The sequence below is a fragment of the Psilocybe cubensis genome, chromosome 3, assembly GCF_017499595.1.
Source record: "Psilocybe cubensis strain MGC-MH-2018 chromosome 3, whole genome shotgun sequence".
Lineage (NCBI taxonomy): Eukaryota > Fungi > Basidiomycota > Agaricomycetes > Agaricales > Agrocybaceae > Psilocybe > Psilocybe cubensis.
The window spans coordinates 711072-723815 of NC_063001.1; the positions used below are offsets into that span (position 1 = coordinate 711072).

General features: G+C 45.4%; 2 protein-coding genes across 2 annotated transcripts; one reads left to right on the forward strand and one right to left on the reverse strand.

Annotated features, from left to right (window-relative positions):
* Positions 1-96: 96 nt before the first annotated feature.
* Positions 97-1995, reverse strand: JR316_0003022 (uncharacterized protein; the record flags this gene model as incomplete). The annotated part of the gene is made up of 9 exons (XM_047888803.1): positions 97-542; positions 622-889; positions 942-1020; positions 1198-1253; positions 1404-1521; positions 1577-1617; positions 1676-1692; positions 1745-1823; positions 1900-1995. 9 exons carry the CDS (start codon positions 1993-1995, stop codon positions 97-99), a joined length of 1200 nt encoding a protein of 399 aa, XP_047751177.1.
* A 7943-nt stretch (positions 1996-9938) lies between these two features.
* JR316_0003023 (WSC domain-containing protein) lies at positions 9939-12266 on the forward strand (the record flags this gene model as incomplete). The annotated part of the gene is made up of 9 exons (XM_047888804.1): positions 9939-9992; positions 10049-10122; positions 10187-10308; positions 10491-10686; positions 10752-10885; positions 10981-11270; positions 11328-11507; positions 11610-11736; positions 12118-12266. 9 exons carry the CDS (start codon positions 9939-9941, stop codon positions 12264-12266), a joined length of 1326 nt encoding a protein of 441 aa, XP_047751178.1.
* Positions 12267-12744: the final 478 nt, after the last annotated feature.

Here is a 12744-nt window from a genome sequence, read left to right on the forward strand (position 1 = left end):
TACTGAACTAGATGGGAAGGGAGGGAAGGGGGGGAGGAGACTTGGACAGACATGTATGGCATGCAGGGAGGCACGACGGAAGGGGAGGGGGGGCGCTCAGAGCGAGAACCACTGCCTCTTCGCGTAAAGCCTCCTGTGCGCGGTGGTTGCAGCTACTTTCACCTGTGGCTCGGGCTCGGGCGATTTCTTGACGAGCACGCCCTCCTCCGGGGAGGGAAGCAAAGCGCGTCTCCTGCGCCTGCTCGAGCGCTTCTGGCAAGACGGGGCGGGGTTGCCGTTGTCGTTGCTGCTGGACACAGAAGCAGCGGATGCAGAAGAAGCGGAGGCAGAGGCAGAGGCAGAGGAAGAAGCGCCTGCGGCGAGATTGGCGGGGGCGGGGCTTGCGCCGGTGTTTCCACCTGAGTTTGCGTTGTTCGAGCCTGAGCCGTTGTTTGAGTTGGATTTGTTCGAGCCCGAGTTGTTGTTGTTGGAGCCAGAATTGTTGGAACCGGAGTTGCCTGCGGGAGCACTCGGAGCGCCAGCAAAGATATCGTTCTGCGCGCCTGAAAAGAAGAATCGCAAAAAAACGCCAGGTCAGCCACTTACAATCCGAAATAAAAAAAAATAATCATTGAAACCAACCATCAGCGAAACCCAGCTTGGCATTGTATGCTGGAGACTTGAAGCTGCCTGAAAGGTCGTATCCACTGACAGCGATGTTGTTGCCCTCGTTCTGGTTCCAGTAAATCATCTGCTTCGAGCCCTTGACGCAGGCACCTGGGTTGCCCTCGCACCACACGGGTGGCTGTGGGGGTGCAATGGGCGTAGTGCTCTTTGCGCCGGTGACTTTGCACTTGAATGGCTGGTGGTACATGTTCGGCTGGCCGCAGCCGTTCGGGACCCATCCCCACTGTGGAAAGAGTTAGACGAAAAATGTGAAGTTTGAATAGAAGTCGGCTTACAGCGCAGATGCAGCCTCCTTCAGGGCAGGCGGGCAAGTTGGCCGGGACATCGTAGCTGATAACGCGCTTCCAGGGTGTGCTGTGGGGGATTTTATTGATAAGCGTCATTGATTTATTTGCAAGGAATGAAAACCACTCACTTATAACGAACAGTGAACACTGCAAGGTTCTGGGGAGTTACTGCCTTGATGTCAGACTAGAAAGTATTTGCAAAGTGAGCGCTAGATATGATTTTGAACGAGAGTTGGGGACTTACGTTGTACGAGATTGCGAATGCGGTTCCGGCCGCCATAGATTGATTCTGGGCATGCACTGCACAAAAATGAATCAGCAAAAACGCCAAGAAACGAGGGGCAATAACGAGGGCCGCTCACTGTTTGGGGACGTGATGCATGAAGGGACATTCTGTGAGGCACAGTGGGTTAATTAATCAGTTGCTAGGAATATGGGAAAGACACGCACATAGTCCTCGGGGTATGTCGCACCGTCTGGCCATTCTGAGGTGTCGCGCCCGTTGTACGCCAGTGTGGTCTTTGCGCGGTTGGAGGCGATCTCGACGGTGAAGCTTCCACCAGCAGGACTGAAGTCGGGGTTTAGACGACGGAAATTAAAAATACAGGTGTGTTGGGACTCACAGCTCGAGGAAGTCCCCGTCTGCAGGAGGATATAGGTCACACTAAGATTGTTTCGCAAGTTTCAGAGAATACTAGGTTAACAATTGCACCAAAACACACGTTGTTGATATGATGGACTGCAGAGTGTTGTTTAATGAGATGAACATAGCACAACGGCAAGGCACGTACACCACCAATCCTTAAAGTTGAGCTGGTATAGAGGTGAGACAATCGCATAGGAATTCAAATCTTGCGCAGCTTGCGGACCCTATAGAAAGAATTTTGAATTGGAATGTAGATTCTTCAGCGCTTCTGAACATCTTAAGAAGAGGACTGCAACGCACATTCAAACAGTACATTCCTTTGTGGAAAGCTGCAAGATGGGCGTTGGCGCCGCTTAGCCACAAGGCCGCTGTGAGAAGGGTTGCAGCTCGAAACATTGACTTCAACTTATTGAGCCGCGTTGAAAAAGAGTGTGGTTGGCCTTAAAGAAAGAGAGTGTGTGGTTTGGCGTAAACCGAGCGGGATAGTACAAGCGTAGGTACAGGAAGAGGGAAGGAGTCGTACAAAAGGGAGTCTGTCCAAGTCGTTGGAGTGAAAAGTTGACAGTCTAGTTTATAAACCAACAGTTCCTGAAGCTAATCAGGAAATGAGCGGATGGATGATACCCTGCGTTCATCATGGATTCATCTTGACCCCTAGAAATTTTTGGCTCAATCGAGTCGATTTCTCGGCAAAAAAACTGGTTTCCGGGCTCAGCTCTCCGAGCGGCAAGGCTCCATTCTACCCAGAAATCCTCCATATCAGGGTATTTTCCGTGTCTTTGCTCGGCTTGAGCATATCGACAGGGACGCTGGTGAATTTGTGCGCATCAAGGATGGATGGGGTTAACGCCACGATAGTGGTTTTTTGTCGTTCTTCTAGCCGCAGACTCGGTGGTGTAAACCACGCTCGTTATCTTTCATCCAGTTTCCGTCGAATGACCTTGAAAATTGAACATCCAAAGGAAATTCTACAAACGATCATGTAGCATCGAGGGTGGAAAGTTGGTGCATGAGATAACCTGTCGGATGAGTCGTCCTGACAACAGTTACTTCCCGTGGGAAATTTGTAGTCATTCCGGCCACGTTCCTGACTCTAAATGAAGGAGCATTTGAAAAACGCTTGGGAGGCCAGATCGAGACGTCATAAAATTAACATGAGAGTTCATTCCAGTAAGATTCGAGAGACCATTCTTCAGTGCTTATAACGTATGTTAGAGTAATCCATTGCAGAGAATAAAGGCACCCTCCATTCTTCTCATCTAATAGTTGCTATAGCGCCACGCCACTGCTTCCACTCGCAAAAAAAAACGTCCACATGGACTTGTTCATTTGCGGGTTCAGAGTGCCGAAAGCAGTGAGGAATTTGGATAAAAGATAGCACAGTGAAGATAATAACTGCTATTTCGGCATTTGGGTTGTTACTATTAGGTCTTACGTGTAAGCGCGACGCATGGTCGTGCTAAACCTGCTTCTAGCAATGTCCAACGGAACCATGCACTCCGATTTCTTCCTTGTTATCTTCAAATTTGCTTCAATTTGTGAGCAAGAAATACACATTCATAAAAAACCTACAATTGCATGAAACGTATATCCAAGATATGTCTGGCCAACTCAAAATTGTAGGCTTACTCTGATTTTATAACTATCGTCTAAGAATCTTTTTGAATCAAAAAAGAAGCGCTAATTGATTCAGACGCGCGCTAATAGACGCGTGCAACGTTTCCAATCGCGTCGAACGTGGGGAATTCATTTTTAATAAAGGTCGAAACTAGACTACACAACACGAACGGTCATCATTTTGCAATTTAGATGATATTGTGCCTATATCTTAAAAGATACAGCTCATCTATAGACTGTCAGTCGTGGTCGCCTGAGCGGAGCAAGGCGGTCCAAATTGGAGGTTTGGAAGAAGTTATTTTAGAAACTATCTTCCTGATTTAGAACAGGTTTCTGAGGTCTGATTTTCCGAAGTATTTCTTACGTTCCATGTCCGCCAAAAATAATGGAAAGATATTGTTGAGGCTGTAATACAGTCGTTTCTTGTGCGTCGTTCAGTATTTACTGGCGCAGTACGTCAGTACCGGAGTGTTTACTTCAACCTTCTACCTTTCTCAGGCAATCCACCCACTTGTAAAGTCATGTTGAACCATGCCACGTACAATCGTCAAATAATAAATTATACTAGTGTCAAATTTGGTGAAAGGCCTATATCCGGTTGGTAGGACTGGTGTTGAAAAGGTAAGTATATATGGCATGGGGACGATCAAGATAATATTAATGAGTTCATAAATAAAGTCGTAAGCAAATCTACCAACTGGAAGACTGGCATTTTCAATCATGTTCCTTCGTCGGCAGAGAGATGTAGGTTGGCGCTGGTTCTTTGGAAACAATCGGAATCAAAATAAGAACGCTGCATAGAGAAACTACAATCATTTGTAGAACGATGCCCACGCTGTCTACATGAATTCACAAAATCAATGATTCGACTAGAAAGGTGCAATACAGAAATCTTACCCAGTAGTATCCCTGAAATTTGGGTATGCAGGTTGGCTTGAGAATTCTTTGAGTCTGAGCCAAAAACCACTTACCGAAGGGAGGGTTTTCAACAAAGAGTCCTCGGATGGTCGGCATCGTAAGTATCATGGTCAAAGGCAAGACCACAATTCCTTCTCCCAGTTTTTGTCCGCAAATGACCAGCGTTGTGATATGCGCCACCAGCAGCGTCAACCCCCAATTTACAATAAACAGTAAGATGGTATACATCTTCGCATTCAATGTCCTACTCAGGTTCACAACCGTGTTGCGCGACTCGATTAGTGTTCCGTTCACCAGCGCCTTTGTCCGCGTCTCCGTGGACTGAGGCGCAAAGTTATTGACTGGGTCGGCGAACACCGCTTTGATGACGGGTAAGGAAGAGTTGTCGTTGGCGTTGATGACGAAGAAATCAGAGCCGCTGTGGTAGAAGTCGAACGGATACCAGAAAAGCTGATCATACACGCGTTTGGAGCCTAGTTGTGCAGTTGCAATGTCGATGGAATGCGTCTTTAGGAAGTGTACAACGCTTCAGTAGCATACCAGGAACATTAGCACCGCACTGGAATGTAAGAGGATATAGAATTCTACCCAATTGTTTTGTTCGTGCTTTCGTTAAAATCATAAAGGTCGTCCGGATTGTATGTATTCACCAAGTTGCTAATATGGTGTAAGTACGACCTCGGGGGTAAAACTGTAGTCACATACTTGTCGATGTATATGTTCAGAGGGACATTTGGCGCTCCACATTGAGCTCTGTTTGCATCATACGTCTCCGCTGATGTAAGTAGGAAGCGCCCACAAGCACCGACAATCCACTGGACTTCGAAGGTTCGGCCAGGGATATCGATCTGATAAATATGCCCCAGAAAGAAGATCTAGATACAATGCGAATTGGACGTCAGAAAAATAGTTATTTCCTGAATGCAACCAAGCAAAGATTATACCCCATCTTGCTTTCCGTTTAGAACGTCGCTCCGAAATGTTGCTGCCGCCGTGGTCTGTGTTGATATAGGCGCCAAGGTGAGTAGCGCAGAAAACCCAATCATAGTCAACAGCGAAGTAGAGACAAAAAGCAGCTCTTTCAGATGCCATCTCTTCGGTAACTTGTTCAGCAAATTGAATACACCGTCCACAATTGTGCTTTTCCTGTACATAATGTCCTTTATGAGATTGGAGGTGTATATTCGATTGACCAGCAGTGAACGCACAGCGGCTTCATGGGTAGTGGGAGCTCTGGACACGAGGGGGAGTGCAGGCGACAGGCTCAAGCTTACGGTCCTGGTTTTATCAGCTACGGATGGTGATGCTGCCTTGCATCCGCCGATGACACTTCACAGCCGTCAAATTTACGTACTAGTGGCACTCATGATTGCCGAGATGAGATTAATACACCAACATGTTTGAAAGAGATAATCTACACCCCTATAGGTATATAATGTCTGGCACTGTGGCAGCGATCGCTTTTGAATTGTAGTTGTAGATTTTCGATGGTGTCCCGAGTTTTGCTGTTTTGCACCAACTTGTCTCCTTCAGAGGTATGTGCTACTGATCACTTCTATAAAACACACCTGTCCCGAGTGATTACATATTAACTCCTACCATTGTGGGTAGGTCCAGTACAGGTGTCCAGAATTGTCAACCATTTCTGAGAAATTGTCATTGTGAAGCAAGACGGCTGCGGCCCGTTGGGCGTCACGGAGATGAAGCTAATTTTAGACACCTTTCAATGACGCAAGGATGGTGGCTGCCACCAGTGGCTGGTAAACGGCGTCTTGTTGCCCAAGACCTTAGTTCATGAAATCAATTGTTTCATGCTATTTCATCTGTAATACAAAATTTCTATTTCAGATAACGACTTCTACTACGTAGTACTAGTACTAGATATGTAGACACTATTCATAGAACTTCCCGAGGATGATTGGCGCTCGTGTGAGCGCGATAAGTTCGTAATCGGCAAATGCAAAGAAACACGGTTGACGATGTGTCTGGTAATTATAATCACTGCGGGCGCCGACCGCTGTAAGTTAAACATACAGCAGAAAACTTACATGTCTTATGTAAGTTTCGCTGTAAGTTCAACATACAGCACACGTGTATAAAAAACAAACACTCGACAAAGACATATTGTGTTTGGTGGCTGTATGCCGACCAAACACAATTGCTGTAAGTAGACTGTAAATAAAATAAACACCTAAATTACACAAATTGTGTTTGTCCGGTGTTAGTAAAACATACACATTTTCTGTAAATGACACAAACAGCACTTGCTGTAAGTAAAATTTACATACAAAGAACACTATTTGTGTATGTCAGACTTACACCATTAAATGAATTGAAAAACTTGTGTAAGTATAACATACACAAATTGTTTTCTTTGTGTGTAATTTCTACTTACAGTAAGTGCTGTTTGTATTACTTACAGAAAATGTGTATGTTTTACTAACACCGGACAAACACAATTTGTGTAATTTAGGTGTTTATTCTATTTACAGGCTACTTACAGTAATTGTGTTTGGTTGGCATATAGCCACCAAACACAATATGTCTTTGTCAAATGTTTGTTTTCCTGACACATGCGCTGTAAGTTGAACATACACCTAAACTTACATAAGACATGTAAGTTTACTGCTGTATGTTTAACTTACAGCAGTCAGCGCCCGCAGTGCACTGCAGGCGCCGACTGCTGTAAGTTAAACATACAGCACTAAACTTACATGTCTTATGTAAGTTTAGGTGTATGTTCAACTTACAGCATATGTGTCGGGAAAACAAAAATTTAACAAAGACGTATTGTGTTTGGTGGCTGTATGCCGACCAAACACAATTGCTGTAAGTAGCCTGTAAATAGAATAAACACCTAAATTACACAAATTGTGTTTGTCCGGTGTTAGTAAAACATACACATTTTCTGTAAATGACCAAAACAGCACTTACTGTAAGTAAAAATTACACACAAAGAAAACAATTTGTGTATATTATACTTACACAAGTTTTTCAATTCATTTAATGGTGTAAGTCTGACATACACAAATAGTGTTCTTTGTGTGTAAATTTTACTTACAGCAAGTGCTGTTTGTGTCATTTACAGAAAATGTGTATGTTTTACTAACACCGGACAAACACAATTTGTGTAATTTAGGTGTTTATTTTATTTACAGTCCACTAACAGCAATTGTGTTTGGTCAGCATGCAGCCACCAAACACAATATGTCTTTGTCGAGTGTTTGTTTTTCATACACGTGTACTGTATGCTGAACTTACAGCGAAACTTACATAAGACATGTAAGTTTTCTGCTGTATGTTTAACTTACAGCGGTCGGCGCCCGCAGTGTTAATAGATATATGCAGAACAAGGAAGATGTTTTACATTTCTAAGAATAACCTGAAAGGTGAGTGGGTGTACATCCTCAAAGAGACATTCCCGTGAAATTCGAGCGATCAAGACCGTGTCCGGGAAGGTCTGCACCGCCTTGCAAAGGAAGCAAAACCAAGAATACAAAACATGAGAAGGCGTATTGGGCGCTTAAATTCCGTCGACATCTTCATATTCCTCCAGATGGCAGAGTAAGGGGCATGACTCATGCAAAAGTTGTTGATACGTTTGCAACAAAATTTGAGGAATTTACCATTTTATTCGCTAAGAATGATTTTGAGTAGGACAACACTAATGGTACGGTGGTACCAAGAAACTTGCATGCAACCTGAGCATGCAGCGGCGGACGCTGCCGTCGTGTGCATCGATGCCGAAAATGTTGTTGACGGCCGTCGGCGCGCGCCGTAACTTTGCTCTCCGACGAGCTCCGACGCCTTGCATAGTAAATAAAGTACAACAAGTTCCGACCCTGCTCAGTCTCCAAAGGTGATACACTCATCAATATTTCAATGCTCATGGGCTTAGGACTCTCTGAGCAGCAGCAACCTTGAAAAACAACGAGTCGGTCAAATCTCACATCACTCTCTACGGGACTTACTATGCAGTGGACATATTTCTGACTCTCAAGCGTCGTAGTTTCATTCATGTCGATAAAGTAACCGATCTTCCGACGAGGCGCTCGATTCAAGTTGTTCTCGTGGCTCTCATAGTCAATTGAATAACTGTCAATCTTGAAAGTGCGCTTCCTCAGGCCTTTCATGAAGTGTGTGTATGGCCATATTTTGTGACGGGATACTGTTGCGTTAGATGATTCACTTCAAAGTAGTTGCAGGACGGCCCTATGTGTATGCTCGCGGCTGGTCAGTTATAGCTAAACTATTCATCCAAGATCATGATTTGACTAATCAACATTGATTATAGGTCCCATATCTATAGATGTACATGCATTCTAGGTATCACAAAATCGGTTTTCTTTCTTTTTATGGGTTCGTGTTTGAGATTTATCGAGGTATGCCGTCTTGCTGGCTCAGCTGCGGAGACGACCCCCAATACTACTACCTGTCACCAAACAGCGGAGAAGATTCAGAAACAATAGACGGCTGTTTATACTAAGAACATTGCCTATGCAAAGCATCATCGTAATAGAAACAAGACCCACTCACCGTTCTCAATGCTACACAGGGTCATATACCCTCTGACATGTCCACGGCACCTTTATGTACGTTTTTTACTCATTTCCGTGCCCATCTGCGCTGATAGAATCTCTGTCATGTCACTCCTCTGATTGCTTTCCCACCACTGACGAAACACGACTTGATTACCCACATCTACTCAACGATGGCATACCTCCGAAAATGTTAGAAAATGCACACGGCTATCACTACAACAATGAATTTTGTGCATATATGGACCTAAGATACTCATGTCCGGCATCGATTCACACGGAAATCCTACGTGTTCGGAACCCTTCCAATCCTTTCAATCAAATTTTACGGATCGGCAGTAAAGGTCTTGATGATTCTGATTTTCGAGAACATCTGATATGGTGTTGAAAACACGACAGAACTTCGGGTGTGTTATCTTTGTTATCTTCATCCCTCCTTCCTCGAAACGGTGGCTAACTTCTGTTGAAACTTGGGTAGGTATATTCAACGCACCCTGTACATGCACTGCGCCACGTCGACAGTGTGTCCAAAATTAGCAAAAGGCCCAAATAACTTCGGTGCCTTCGAACGATGATCATCTTGAACCAGCTATCAGGAAAACACTTCCACATGGCGAGGATGTGCGAGTGACAGATACTTTATTATCTTTCCAACAGCTGCTCATAGCGAGGGTGCTGTTTCATTTTCAGAGTTGATTGTAACGACGTTGGAGTAAGAGGCGATTTAACATTCCACGGAGTGGTACTTCCGTCAAACTTCAACGGTACCCTGCGACCGCACATAGGGAATGCTGTCAACAAGCCAGCGATCATCATCATTGATGGCTTCATCTGTCCCACCAATCAGCTCTGGACCTCCTAAACCACGCCTGGCTGGCTGAAAGGCAAAGAATAGACTGATTGCAATTCGGAACGAGCTCGAACACCCGCAGAATCCGTGCGCGTCCTTCAAACATGACAAGCATGGGAGGTTGGATGTCCGCCGTCCCGCGTTTTTTTCCTGCCTTCTCTACGGTTGTTCCTGGGGTCTCGAAGGGTGTTCTTTTCATCTCGTTGTTTGATCTGTGCCTGGTGCCAGGTTTTGGCGGGTGTATCGTGTAGGATCAATCAACATGAAGCTATTCGTGGCCGCATGCGTGGGCTGAGCTGTATGGGTGTATAAAGAGCCACCGTCGGCTCGATGGTTCTACGCGTTCGCCGAACGTGTCGTTCTTTCTTTCCCTTTGGTTTTTCATTTTGAGTCTTGGTGCCCCCCGAACTGGCAAGATGCCTTTTTCTTTCGCGTTGTTATTGGGTGGCGGTGGGGCGTTGTTGAGTTCTGTGAGACGCGTCTTGTTCGACGCGTCGCTCTCTGCTTATCCATCTCTGTTTCCTAGCGCGTGGCCGCCCAAACTATTCCAGCTATTCCAGCAGTGTTACCTGTGAATTGGACGTCTGTGGGGTGCTTTAGGTCGATGAGAACTCCTTAATTTCCTCCCCAACCCATAGACTCATTTTATTCATTGTATTTTTAGTGACATCTCGACATCGCGTACTTTGGCTGCTACTTCATTGGTTCAAGACCCTATGACTATTGAGACTTGTATCAGTTTCTGTGACTCTGGCGGGTTTTTGTTCGCGGGAGTTGAATTCGGACGTACGTATCTCGTTCCAGTGACGTGTAAAATGCATGTGCTGACTCTTCGTAGGGGTATGCATATACTTTATTTTCCTTAGGAGGTTATTGAATCTTTGCTATTTGACGTGCTTCAGGAATGCTGTAAGCCGTTGTCTATCAAGAATAGCTCAAACTTCGTGTACTAATTCGACGACACCTAGATTGCGATTCGACGATTCAAATTCCAAGTACGGCAGAACCAGCGACAGATTGTAACATGGCATGCAGCGGGAATGCTAGCGAACTTTGTGGTGGACCTATCCGTCTAAACATCTTCCAAAGCAACAGGCCCCCTCCTGTTATCGTTCAGAACATTACAACTGGAACGGGTCTATGGACGTACCAAGGATGTTTCACGTTAGTCCTTTTCATCTGCGAGTTGCCTCGCATTGGATTCATTTTTATACTTATTGTAATTCTAGGGATTCTCCTCAGGCAAGAACTCTGGGAACAGGCGCGAACATCCCACTTGGTACGACTCCTGAATCTTGCGCTGCTGCATGTTTGGCACAAGGCGGATTCACATTTGCGGGTGTTGAAAATGGACACGAATGCTGTACGTTTTTTCCCCTTTTTCTTCTAAGACGTTTACATGACACACACACATCGTTGGTTCCTCATTCCTTACGCTTTTTGCCTTATTTTACACAGGGTGCGACAACACAGTCCATGCACCAACACAACGGGTCGGAGACGCAGATTGCCGCCAAATCTGCCAGGTGAATCATGCTGAATACTGCGGGAATGCGAATCGCGTGGCGGTGTATGAGTTCTCGCCGACTGGGAAGCCGCCTGGTCCGCAAGTTTGTTTGGACACAAACTTGGCGAATTTTACGTTGAGGGCGCAGTTCAAGAACCCTCCCATTACTGGGCCATCTAGCGTTCCTCTCAAGGTTGTGGCTGTGGAAATTGTGAAGAATGTTGTGTGGACCGTTCTTTCTGTGCGTTTCTCTTCTCCCTATCGTTTCTGTTTAGTCTTGAAAAAATTTATCACGTAGGCATGCACGACGTGCTGCTCGGAATGGCCGTCCATCAGCCTCTCGAACTCGATTATCAGCCCGCATTCAGTAGTTGTTTCAACTCAGCAAATGACATCTACTTTTACAAATGACGGTGAATCTCCTAACTTTGTTGCTTCTGTACCTGCATTCGCAGGCTCTCAGGCATACTGCACCATGGTAAGTACATTCCTTCTCTTTCTACGATCGATCGGCAAAATCTCAGAACTATTAATCGTTTTAAATTTTAATTTCTGACAATTCTTCCTTTTTTCCGTTTAGACCGATCCTACGGCCCCCGTCGGCAGCCCACCGATTCTGGCCTTTAATGGACAAGCCAATGCGTTTTCTCTTTGCACCAATACGAGTGCTAACGCACGTGTGGATCTTGTCTTCTCTCCTGTCACAGGTCACCCACACTACACCCTGGATACTTGCCAACCTGTAAATGTCCAGGTAATCACATAAATCTTAGGCTTCACGTAGAAAATTCCTGCGGGAAAGAACATGTTTCACACTGAAGGTTCACGAGAACTTCTAGACATTCTTTTTCAGATTTTTTGTAGGTGATGGTAGTTGAACACGTTCGTTACTTTTTTATCTCTGCTCTCTATGCTAAATTTTCGCCTACGTGTATCGCATACCCCGTTGTATATCTGTAGTTTTATTAAAAATGGTATACCCCATGAAAGTGTTGTTCCTAAACGCCATTTAATCTCCGTTCCTTCAAGCCTTGCTCAAGGCTTACCATATCATCAATTTTTTTTCAATTTTCAAACTGGTTGGACAGATACATCCGGACCCACAACGTACAAGACAAGCCCAGACCCCCAGACCGGATGCTCGGGAGGCGGCATCATCGTCTACATCGTTGAGCCATCGGATGTTGTGGGCCATATCCGCGTCGGAACCCGTCCGGGGTCGCATGAATCGGCATGATGACCGTGATGGAACGCACAATCCCCGCAATTTCATGTTCTGTTCGCCTCCTCACTCTTTTCTTGACCGTTCTTGTCGTGGATTGTGCATCTTGCTCTGCTTAACGAATAGGAGAATTGGGAGAATACCTAAGATTGGCCAAGGCCGCGTAAAGCGTATTTGGATCCGGTGCCGGGAACAATGACGACGCCGATTTCGGAGGGGTTCCAAAACTGAACGGATATTCAATGTTCATTCGGCGCATGCATCCTTTTCTATTCTTTTCTGATGTGGCAAGGTATACAGAAGAGGTTTAATCTTAGCCGCAGAAATGACATTGTCATGCGCAATCCTGCGCAATCGCAGTCCGAATCCGCCGTACAAGAGCGACAAGGAGCGTATAAAATAGGCGTTGATTGCAAATTGATTATATCCCCCGAACCCCACTTCCCCGCATTTCCGCTATCAATCACCTTAGAGGAGCTCCGTCATGGCATCG